This window comes from Molothrus ater, chromosome 2 (genome assembly GCF_012460135.2).
Source record: "Molothrus ater isolate BHLD 08-10-18 breed brown headed cowbird chromosome 2, BPBGC_Mater_1.1, whole genome shotgun sequence".
Lineage (NCBI taxonomy): Eukaryota > Metazoa > Chordata > Aves > Passeriformes > Icteridae > Molothrus > Molothrus ater.
In genome coordinates, this window is record NC_050479.2 from 76,315,211 (window position 1) to 76,327,896 (window position 12,686).

The 12,686-nt window shown below is 37.3% G+C and overlaps 1 protein-coding gene across 1 annotated transcript in view; it reads right to left on the reverse strand.

Moving 5' to 3' along the window:
* Positions 1 to 12,686, reverse strand: part of CEP126 (centrosomal protein 126) — a 45,708-nt gene that overhangs the window by 15,359 nt on the left and 17,663 nt on the right. The window contains exon 6 of the mRNA XM_036389247.1: positions 3,014 to 5,144. Within this exon, the coding sequence (XP_036245140.1) occupies positions 3,014 to 5,144 (2,131 nt within the window). The remainder of the gene's footprint in view (positions 1 to 3,013; positions 5,145 to 12,686) is intronic.

Sequence of the window (12,686 nt, forward strand, 5' to 3'; positions counted from 1 at the left end):
ACCCACAACTTGGTAAAAAACCCCTTTCTGAGTGGCCGACAGTTTAGCACCCATATTTGCAGATGGAATACGCAGGGGTCAGCCACTCGCTCTACCGCTAGCAACAGGAAAATCAAAAGGAATCTAAAATAAAACTAAACGGGGTCCCCACTGACCCTGACCTCCCCCTCCCACTGGCCGAGGAGAGGACCGGGATGCCTATGCCAGGTTTTCCGTGAGGTCAGGTGGTGGGCTGTACAACACAGCCAAGAGACTCACCCGTCAGGGGGACGAACCAAGGCTGCTGCTAGCGGGAGCTGCCTGCGCCGAAGGCGGCCTCTTTAGGGTGCGCTGAGAGGGTGTCGCCTTCTTCTCTCCGGAGCACCGCACCTCCCGAAACGAGGGCGTGCTACACGGAGAGCGGTGAGTCGCCCAAAGGATTAGAGCAATCCAACCCGCGCGTCGCGGGACTCCTGTTCCGAGATGCAGTCCTCCGAACAGTGTTCAGGATCCGCAGACTGCCTCAGATGCAGGGGTCTTCACGCCACGCGTTGGGCGCCAAACTGCTGCGGTGCTGGGATGATGAGTTTGCCCGGCTCACGTTCAGCCCCGATCAGCGGCGAAGGGGCGCTTGAGGAGCCCGGAGCTCCTATCGCGCCTATGGGTCCCGAAGAGATCCACGATGCGAGAGCAAAGGAGGGCGGCAGACGCAGGGAGGCGCAGGCAAGGAAAGGAGGACTCAGCCTTCAGGAAGGGTTGGCAGGTTTATTGGAGGAAGGTCGAAGGGGGAGAAAAAGCAGGGTGGAGGGAGAAGGACTGAGCACCGAACTGAGGGCAAGTGACAGCTTATAAGGGAAGGGGGAGGGCCTGGGAGGGGCAACACGACAGCAAATGAGGGTATGAAAAAACTGATACATAGTTTGATGAACGCATGAGGCTAACAAATCAGCAAAAAACTGGGGAGGGGTCCCTGCCCTTGCCCAATCACTTGACACCCTGGGGAGAAGGTTCTAGAAGGAAAGGCAGGGCTGCCGAGTGATGGACAAAGGCCAGGGGTGGGGACAACAAGACACATCTGATGGATAGGGGAGGGGAAACATGATAGACAAATAACGATAAGAAATTGGGGATTTCCAGGGAAAGAGGGGGAAACTATTCAGGATGAACCAGACCAAATCAAACAACGTTACATCACACACCACCACAAATGTGTGTCAGGCAGGAGATATACAACTTGAAGCCTGGAAGCCAAACTAAATTAAGATCCTCATGGACAACAATTGTAGTCATCTCGTTCTCAATTGTATTTATCTCACTTTCTGTACATTTGGCAAAGCATTGCAACAGATCACATTTTCTACAGTGTCTTCACAGACCTCATGGAACTCTGCAGATATTTTACTAGAGAGCACTGCAGTATTCAGTCTCACTGCAAGCACTTTAGGACAAGACTATGGTGTCTATATGCATTTGCAGGCAATTGAACAAATAACAGCAAGTCAGTAAGAGCTATCTAGAGTATTTAAAATAAAGACGACTTTCAAAATCCAAAATACAAGCAGATACTGAGAGAGGGCAACCCACATACATTTTAAAAGGCAGTTACTCAGCTCTTCTCTAAAAGAGCTGGAGTTATGTGGGGGATGTAGTGCAGATAAGGCTGCAGTGAAGTCATTGTTAGTCGTGCACAACTTGGACTCAGGACATTTCCTGATTCATTGATTTCATGTGCAGATAAGGACATCAAGAGACAAAAATCTCTGCTGGAGGCAAGGCATGGTAAAGCAAGTCTTCATTCATTTCCAATGTAAAATCAAATAGGTTAAGTCACACAGATCTTAAACTCATCTGTTTGACTTTGAACTGGAACAGACAAGCAGATAATATTTTCTGTTCCCACCCCTGCTTTAGGCCAAGAATATTCACCTGCTTGCATCTGCTCTTACACAACAGAGATGTTCTGAATCACTCCATTAAAACTGTAAAAACTGTTAAAACTGTACTACTGTAGATAAAACTAAAAATGTGTGGGGGTTAAAGTTAAGGATATTCATCATTTTGTTAGAAAGAATCTTTGAGTTCCATGGCCAGACCTTGGGGTGATCCCAGTATGAAAAGCAGTTCGGAATACTGCTGGTACCTGAAGCAGGGACTACAGCTCTCAGGAGCTCCAGCTGCAGCCCTGAGTAGGAAGCAAACCAGCACACTACACAGAAATTACAAGCACAAGGATGTCATCAGTGCCCAAGGCACAGAATATAGCTAGGCTGCACAGGACAAACAAGGCAAATAAAAAAGCATGAAATGTCAATTGAAATGTAAACCCCAGGAGATTAAAGTTTACTCTCCCAAATATTTCTTATCCATCTTTCCTCTACCTTATCAACCAATTTGTGCCTCATATTGTTCCCAAGGCTAATTTTTAATAAAATGCAATATTGTTCCTCAAATTTCTTAGAATTCTTTATAAATCAGATATACCTTGCAGCAGAGCAATGTTCGCCTGGCAGAAGCTCTTTAATTTTAACTAATCTTTAATTTTTGCTCAGCTTTTAATAGTATTATAGGGACTAAGTATCAGTAATTGTAGGCATTTAGAGTGTCAGCATTTTAAAAACAGTAGAACTAACCTCCTTTCACTCTCAGGTGGCAGTGACTGTTGGACAACAAGCTATCACTCTTAGTTACCTTGTAAAACTCACTTGTATAAACTTAGTCACTTCCTCCTATATCATTATTCAGACCACCTGTCACATCTGCTAATTAGTCATGAATATAATCTCAGGGAAAATACTTCCTTTTCATTTAATATTGCAGAGAGCTATTAGAAATGAGGATTGACGTTTGAGAGGCCTCTGGGCACCACTAGAATAGAAATGAGAATGACAAATGGTGAAAGCTTGTTAAAACTGGCTGTGTTGTGTGAATGGATGAAAAGGTTGGATGTTTTAACTGAAAACAAATCTGTGATGTATTTGAAGAAGACTTTTGTCTGAACATTCCCCCACCCCAGACCCAGAAACATGACTCTTACCAGTAGCAGATTCTTTTGGAGCTTGGGTAGAATGTGCTCCATGCCAGAAGGTGCTTGTTTTTCCAGCTGCTGGGATATGATGGAGATGTAATCTATTTTCTGTGTTAACAGGTCTTCTCTCAGAGCAAGTTACTGAATGATCTTGACAGGCGCTTGCCTTAACACTATTTACAGAACAAGTATTTTTTGCCCAAGGTTTGTCTTTGGCTGTGCTGCAGTCAGCTGTAGAGATGGCAGTGGCCAAGCCAGCACAGCCAGCAATATTCTCACTGTTTTCTGCACTGTTCCTATTTAAAACCTGACTGGCTGGCACAACATGCCTGCCATTGAAATCACTGCTGCTAGCACCGGTAGCTTGCAGGCATGCAGGCGGCAGTGAGTGACACCCAGGGCTGCCTGTGTTCTCAACACTTCTGTTTCCTGGCAGAGGTGTGGAAGGTGGGTGAGGTGCGAGGTATTTCCCTGGAGCTTTTTGAGTCTGGTTGGCTTCAGTGGCTGACTGCAGTTGGATCAGAGTGCCTCTTCTCTTCTTGGGCATAAAATGTGACTGGACTCTTACAGATGTTGCTCTTCTGGTTATTTTTGCCTTATTTTTGAGTCGATCACCTTCTTTAGCATTTGTGCTACATACTGGGGGTTTACTTGCTTCACCTTTTGATACCATCCAAGCTTTCTTAGCAGAAAAGGATCCTGTAGATGTAAATATATTCTGAGATGGGTATTCTTTATTTGATTTTTCAGTATTAATGTTTGGTTTTGACATATAAGAATTTTCCTGATGATTTTTTATGAACATGGGGTTTGAAGGCTGAGGAACAATACTTAAATTATTCTTAGGAGCGTTATTTGCAGTTTGAACACATTGCAGTTTTGAAGAACAGATTTCACTGATGCTTTTTTCACAGCATTTTTCATCATTTTCTATTATTATCTGGTCAATTTCATCACACCATTTTAGCTTCCTATTGCATTTTTCAATTTCTGCACTTTTCTTTTTTATTTTTGCCAGTTCTAAACTGTCTCTGATAGATGACATGACTTGAGTTCCAGAACTGATCGCATGGTCTGTGACCACAGCTTTGAAATGACTAGGTTCATACTTAGAACCCTTCTTTAAGATACTTCCAAATAACTTCACTCTTTTTCTTTCAAGAATATTATTTTTCAGGCTTTTGTCCTGTGCAGGAGTGCCAGAATTGAACTCTGTATCAGGTAACAGTGACATATTTTCAACTATATTTCCTGTTCCTTCTTTATTATTCTGTTGTTTAACTTCCAACAGAACTGAGGCATTTGGTATGTCCTGAAATAAAGATGTTTCTGAAATAATATCATTCATACACTTAATATTTTCTTCTTTTGTTTCAGTCATTTTTCCAAAGGTGTTTTTTAAAAAGCCTGATGTTTTTGTGCTGATGTTTTTGTCCTTTGATAATACATCAGCTGTGCTGGGAATGCCAGTGGAACATCCCTGATTAGGAAATAAGATTACAGATGTTGCAATAGGTTGACTGGATGATTGCATAGATTTAGTTCTCTCCTGCGGGGTCATTTTAAAACTCTGATCTTGCATCAGATCCTGAATTCTTACTCCTGGAATAGAATCAGGGCTGTCCCAGGCTCTGCTAGGATTGAAAACAGGATGACCAGTGGCAAATGTGCTAGCTGCTCCAGAAGATGGCTTGCTTCTGTCTTTTATGTTTTGCAGTAAAATAAATGCATTACTTACAGAGCTCTTTTGCTTACCAGAGGCAGAGAATTCTGCAGGTTGTTTTCCAGATCTGTGAGAAGCCGATGATTCCTCTTCTGAAGTGTTTACACGTTCAGCAGGAGTTAGAACATTATGTTTAGCTAAAAGATCATGAATAGGTATGTTGTGGTAGTGTAGCAAATCTACATTTCTCAGACAATTATTTAGATGCACATTTTTAGAAGTACTTTGATCTGTGTGAAGTAAACCATTATTCCTAGTCTGGCATTTTTCTGGTTCATACAGGGCACAGTCACACCGTGTGGTAAAAGATGATTCACTCTGTGTTGTGCAATTTCCATTTTGTTCTCCAGCCTCAAGACTGTCAAGGCTCATCAGGCTGTCTGAATCATCTGTTTCTTTGATTTCTTGATGAAAATTCTGAAATACAGGCATAAAACCAAACTCTCAGATTTATCAGAAATGTGGTTTTGCTGATAATGATTTTTCATTAATGAGAGATTAGACCAAATAAATATTAAGCCTAGTGTTTTTGTGACTTGGGGTCATATCTCCATGTGTGTTTCCATCAAGTCAAAATTTATTTGGGTTAAATTGCAAAAGAAAATGACATAGTTTGGGAAGAAATCCAGAAGAGAGAGCAGCATAGTTCAACAAATTTAATCTTAAATTATATATAAATCTGCAATATTAAAAAAGGAACTAAATTTATCTAACAACAGTACTTTTTCTGAATTTCCCTATGAGACTGGGTGGTTTTCATCTCTGTAAAGGTACTTGAGTTATAAATTGAAAGAAAATCCACGAAAATGAACGTTTGATGGGGATCTATCCCAAACTGCAACTTTTCCATATTACTAGACAGAGTATATTTCTTTTCCTAGAAAGTGCCACAAGTGATGAGGAGTTAAGCCTTATCATGATAAACACAGAAAAGTCTCTTAGTTATCATAACCACAGTGATTAACAACTCCCCCCAGTGAAACTCCTTCTTCAAGTCTGTCAGAAAGAAGAAAATATCTCCTATTCTATGAGGACAGATCAAGTCCCAGGGCATAAGGGACTCATCTACTGAAATACAGTGGGACAGCTGTGTGCATGTACTTCACAAATGTTTTCTTCGCTATTACTCCTCTATCCAAGCACTGAGATGCTGACATGGTTGAAAATACATACTTTGTAAAGTACAAGACTTCAAAATACACAAGAACATAAAGGAAGACAAGCATGTCAACAATTTTCAGTCTCATATACTCTTGCCTGGAAGTTCACTTTCACACAGCTCAGCAGCAAAGTAATTTTAAACCTTATGTTGGACAAAATTGGTATGAAAAATTATGAGAAGCTGAATTAGACATGCACTCTTAATAAATGGAAAATGTTTCAAATAGCAAAATCTGTTAACCTAGGGTGAATGACTATATATCCCCTTGAATGACATTGAATTAACCTTTTGAAAACTCATCAAACACTGAATTCTTTAGCAAATAATAACACATTTTTGTAGTAAACATTTTGTATTACAATAAAATTGCTATATCTACATACTGTATATTTTATAACTGTATAAATATATTAAACTGCAGAAGAAAAAGCTTAGTAAGTCCTGAAATTGAATTATTTACTTTTTATTATTGAATTAAATCTTATCTTGCACTAGATGTTTAGAGGTTGGTGCAGTCTTCCGTTATAGTTGTGATCTGAGATAAAGATACTAAATAGAAGATCAAAGAAGGAAGTGTAGGGAAAGATCCCTTTAGGGACTATTTTCAAACTAAACTTACCCGTGTCCTTCTAATAAAAAAGAATAAGTAGCACTTTGTTAGTTATTTATTAACCTTTATTTTTGCTGAAATTATATTGTTAACCTCTGCTTGAACTTTCCCAAACATGGAAAAAGCATATACTCAGAGTTTTTTATATCAGGCCAAATTTAAGAACTAATTTTGAAATTTTCAGAGGGGGGAAAAAAACAGCGAAAAGAAATTACAGCTGTCAGGCTTACTTCTTGTCTAATTTGGAAACTGCACCTGTATAGCAAAATGTGTTTCTCAAATGACAGAAGAAAAATTTTGTAAAGATAGATTTAAAAAAACCTGCTCTTGATAGCAGGTTAAGTTAAGCAGATAAATCTGGAGGGTGCAAGAAAATTTCCAACTTTCAAAAATTAAAATAAAAAAATCTACATAGCTGTGGTCCAGTGGTTGAAAATAGACTTGTTCCTACATTATGTAAATAAGTATGCTCCTTATAAAGCATAGCCCATGGAAAACAAAATCTCAGTTGAGGTAACATCCAGAAATGTTAGGAACTAAAGAACAAAGAAGGAGTTCTCATTGAAACACACTCACTCTTACTTAGTTCATGCAAATTTAGTTCATTTACATTTATTTTGTTGCATCATACAATTTCATCCTTTCACACATTAAAGATACTTAACATTCTCATTAAAATATTTACATATTTCCCCTTTGCCAGTACTATGTAATGCAAATGAATGTCCCATTTTCTTGTAAAAATGTGTAATTAGAAGTCCTTCTGCAGAAATAAAAAAGCATTCAACAATTATGCTTTTTTAGTGATCAATAAGTGCAGGGAAATAAACCTAGAAATCCCAATGAGTTAATTTTATTTTATCTGTGAGAATTTTATAGGACGATAAGTAAACAAAATGTTCATAGAGTACTATATTGTTCTTTACTGGATTCACATTTTTCCTATTATATAAGTGCCATTTACTGTATTGCCTATAGCCTGCATTATCTTATGTTATAATGCATGAAATCTAACCCCCACACATATCCACATTCCTAGGAAAGGAATACTTCCGAGGAGTTAAAGAGGTCACTTGTATGTCTTAGGACTTAGAACAGCTGTGTCAAACAACTTCATTTTAGTAAAGCAAAGAGAAAACACGAGCCTAAGAGATCTTTCATAAGGCCAGTGAAAGAACAATATAGCAACAAGTAAGATTTTAAGTGAACCTGACAAGTGAATTTTCTGGCAAAGGACTCTGTCAGAATGCTATTACACTAAAGAGCTCCTACATGCGTATTTGACATTTTCTGCAAAAGAAGTGATGACTGCTCATAATTCCAAGACCTGAATAGGAACACTCTTCTGAAGATAAAATCCTGAAAAAATGCTACCTATTCTAAAAACTGAGGCCCCTCACACCTCTCACACTACTTGCCATTTTTGATAATTTCAACTGGTTTCTTTACAAAAATTCTTTGTTTTTCATATGTGTATATTTATCATGTTACACTTGACATTGACTGTGAAGTAAAAGACACCACTGAACTTATTTAGATGCAAAACTAACTTTCAAAGCCAGTGAGGTTCCTAAACAACTCGTTTCAAATTTACCAACTATGGAATGGGAAAGTCCATTCAAAATTAATAATCTTATTTCTATATGAGTTTGAAAAACCTCACGTACATAGCACTACACAATACTTATTTCTCAGAAGATCTGGTAGATCTCAAGAGAGCAAGTGACACTGTGAAAGGATTTTGGTGCTTACCTTACACCAGAGTTCCATTCTATTGTGCCAAACCCCCCAAAGAAGCTCTGCAGGTATAGGATGACCAGAGAAAAGGTTACTATCAACACGGCTGTCTTTCCCAGTCTGATGCCTAGGTGCCTGATCTCCTCCCGGGCTAAGAATACAGAAACTACCTATCTATGAATCTATGAGTTTTTGAAAGGACTTATTTGAAATATCATCACAGGATACTAGAAATACAGGTCCAAACTTCTCAGTATAAAAAGAACTTGTTTCTAATTTCATGGGCATGCAGGTAATATCAGTAAGTCATATCATCAGAAGATTTTAAAAGAAAAGTGTCCTGTACACCGAATACCAATGTTTCATTCTGATTTTCAGTCTGAATAAGCCCTGAGGTAAATGTACATAATTGTGTAGGAAACAGATTTTCAGCTGAACTTGTCTCTCTGTTGCTTTAACATCAGAGTGCTGTTTCTCAAGTACTCTATCCGAGGTGTCTAACTCTCACACACTAATCTAGTAATTTATAATGCTAGGTAAAAATACCATTAAAATTGTTAAATGATTAAATGGTGAGGCAGTGTCCACCATAATGCATTGTTCCCTTTTTTAGTCTCTAACCCCTTAATAAATTCAGTTTGAGCAGGCATTGTCTACCCCGCAAATTTGTCATACAACAATAACATTGGTTGCATAATTAAAAACCATGATAAGACAGATAGTCATATAGAAATACTGGGCATGGATATGAACTATGAATTCTAGAAGTTCTTTTGTGTTTAACTAATAATCATTTTAATGATTACAGTTAACAGATTTGAATGATCTGGAGCCATAACATCAGTAAAAAAGAATAGGTTAATACTATTTGACCAATACACAGTTCCTGAATGAATCAGTGTGTGAATATAATTTTTAAAATAATCTCTCATTCAGCTGAGGAACCCTACCAGAGCTCCTTATTTTCTACAAAAATAGTATACTTTTTTTTAGTCAATGAAAAAGGATTGCTTTTTCTTTTAGCAGTATACTTTGTAAAGATGGAAGAGTTTTTAACATGGTCTCACTGTTCTTCACTGCACAGCAGCAACCAGGGCAGGAGTGGATTTATGTAAGGAAATACTAAAGGTCAGCTACAGAAATACTTTTAGAATCATGGAACATCCCGGGTTGAAAGGGATCCACAAGGATCACTGAGTACAAAGCTGACTCCATACAGGGCAACTTGAAGGCTAAACAATATATCTAAGAGCATTTTCTAATACTTATATTTATATTGTTCTAGAAATACATTTACCTAATAAGGCAGTTTCATGTAATTTCCAAAATTCGCTGCATGCTTCATTAATATAATCACTTATCTTGAAAAAAATTCTATGACTTAGATGTTACCTCTTTTACAAATTCAACTTTTTTCAATCATATATGTTTCAAGACATACATTCTTCCTAAGAACTTCACAGATTTGATTTTTAAGAACTTGTACAAGCTTTCAGCATCTACCTTCCCTTAAATAACCTACCAAATTTAAAGGTTAATTTTTTAAAATCTTGCCACTGTTTGAAACAGTGAAATTCTTTGTTTATTACAAGAACTTCTAGTCTTCCGAAAGAGGTCACAGTTACTCTCTGCTTATCCTTGTCTTCTGAATTTTGGGTGTTTAGTTTGATGCTTTATTTTGTAGTTTAGTTATGGTGACCCATACTTCCTTATGGAGATATGCAAGTATTGGGCATAAACTGTCCAGCAAAGCTCAAGCTACTAAATGTCACAGTAGTGCTGCTTCAGGTTTATAATAACTAGTATTAGAAATAATAAAATAATTGATCGGCTCCTGGTTACCCAGGCCACCATTAGAATACTAAGATATAAACAGAACACTAGGATAGAAAAAAGTAGCTGAATTCTGTGTTGCTTTAAAATTCACAAAAGTCTTATCTTTTAAAAAAAACCCTAAAGCACAGCTCTGCCATCTTTAAAGGGGCAAAATTACTTTGGAGATTGATACTTTAATCTTCATGAGAAATCAACAGATTTTCCAATATCCCCTTGAGACACCAGTATATACTACCACTGATAATACAGCGTTAGTATAATGCAGCATCCTGGTAGACCCATATGCACAAACTTTATATCTTCCAGTCCCTTCTTGCAAGCAAACATCTTACTGTAACTACAGTACACTAAAGATTTCATACTGGTATTTTTTACTCTGTTCCTTTCTTTTAGCTACATTTATGAACATCTTACTCTGTCGCAGTAAAACAAATCTCTCCAAAACCAGTCATGAAGTATGGTAAACATATTTTAATGCATATCTATAAAAATATTATAAATATATATATATATATAGATATATATATATGTATGTATATGAATGTAAACCCAAAAACGAAGTCACATTAATATGTATGGCAATTCTTATGAAAAAGCTATATGCTTGTAAAAAAGGAGCAGGTATATATTAAAGGACAGTATAAATTTCCTTGTTCCTGTGGTTTGCAAGCTGTGCTGTATGTGTAACAATCAGACAATTACAAACAATTATGTATCCATAAGCATAACCTTATCCATGTATAAGTCTAACTCTGAAATAACCTCTTTTGTACTGAAAATCTACATTTCGGCTTCAATCCTACATTATTACCCCACTCAAGAAGGGCTTTGAAATGAGGAAAAACACTGTTGAATGAACTCCAGATGGTCAGGTATGAAGATTGTCATATGATTTTATACAGCACAAGCTTAGAATAAGTTATTTTATGAAAAACCACCCCTAAAACCTCAAAACCTACTCTTGAGGAATACACAATCAAAACAAGTTGGAGTATTTGGGTAAAATAATTTAGTCTGGAGATACATTTCAATTTGTCTTTATAGCACATGTGAATTTTGGATTACTGAAATAATGTGGAAGATATAGCTGTTAGTCACAATATTGGTTAAAAGCCAATGAAAACTGAACACCTCTCCTCCTGCCAAGACGAAAATAAGTAAGGAAATCACTCAGGCCTGTCATATAATTTAAATGATCAACATAAAAATGTTAACACTCACATTTACAAGTAAAAAAATGGCCAACATTTCTAGATTTAAGGTGACCATAGAAACCTATTTCAAGTTGTTGAATGGTCTCTACAAAATTGAGTTTGACTTCTGCTTCAATGCCATTTTATCCTAAGCATCCTTGTCTGAGTCTGTTTTCCCACTAACAGGCCTTGAGCACTCTCACGGTTTTTGGTTTTTGATGCTTGGGAGAGACTCTGTACACAGCACTCCTTTTTTCCATGCTGCTCTTGCCTATGGCTCTGAAGAATTAGACTGGCAACACCCCTTGCAGAAGGAACTTTTGGTTAACTCATTCCAGTCATACAACAGTTTTTCCATCAGTTACCTGAAACATCTCCATTTCACAGACACTGTGAAACTCAGAAGCACAACAACACCAACAGCTAACAGCTTTACAAGTGAACTCCTGCAAGGCAGGTGGTGTCCAGACCATTCAGCAGAACATCACTTAGAAAATATTCTTCATTGTTTCTCAGACACTTATGTGATTTTATATGTAACATGTATAAACACACACAGCACAGTAAGATACAATTTTTTCCTGTATTAGACATAATATATTTTGTGTTGCAATTTCTGAGAAATGATACCGGTGTTCCATTCCTATTTCAATAAATACTGAATTATTTTCTTCCAAGGGGAATGGTATCCATAGAAAGAGGGGTACTGAGTACTTCAATGGCTGCACAATATTCTCAGAATAAACAGCGAACCAAGGTAAAAATACTGCTTCAAATCAGCCTGAAAGGGATCTAAATTCAGATTTCACAGATACCACTTGAGTAACCTAATTATGGTCATATAAAAGAGGGAATAGGAACATACAATCTCCATGTGATAATCTACACCTATTTTGTCTTGAATTAGCTCTTACTTCCAAGTATTTTGTTTAAAAGGTGAAACTATAGACATAAAATGTAATGGTACCAGTCTAATTCAGGCATAATGCAAAATTTTTTCTGGTAGAGCCTAGAAATATTGTACTGATCAAAATAATGTTGCATGGCCATGAAATTGAAGAGGTGACAAAAAGAAAAAGACAAAAAGTACCTGAAAAATACTCTTCCTTGTCTCATTTGAGCCACTTAGTGGAAATTTTCTAAATTATTCAGTCCAAGGTAGGTACCAGAAATGGAAAATTTCAACATAAGGAATTAACAGTTCTAAAAAATGTCGAGCACCTTGGGACTAATGTCATTTGGTTAAAAGCTGCATGCACTTTTAGCTAAAGACCATGGTACTAGCTCCACCTTAAAGGATTTATTTATGCATGCAATAAAACCAGGAAAGGATGGAGAGACAAAACCTTTATTTGTGAATGAAGTTAGCAATATTAAATTCTTCAAAATGGAACATATTCATGAACATAAAAAAGTAATTT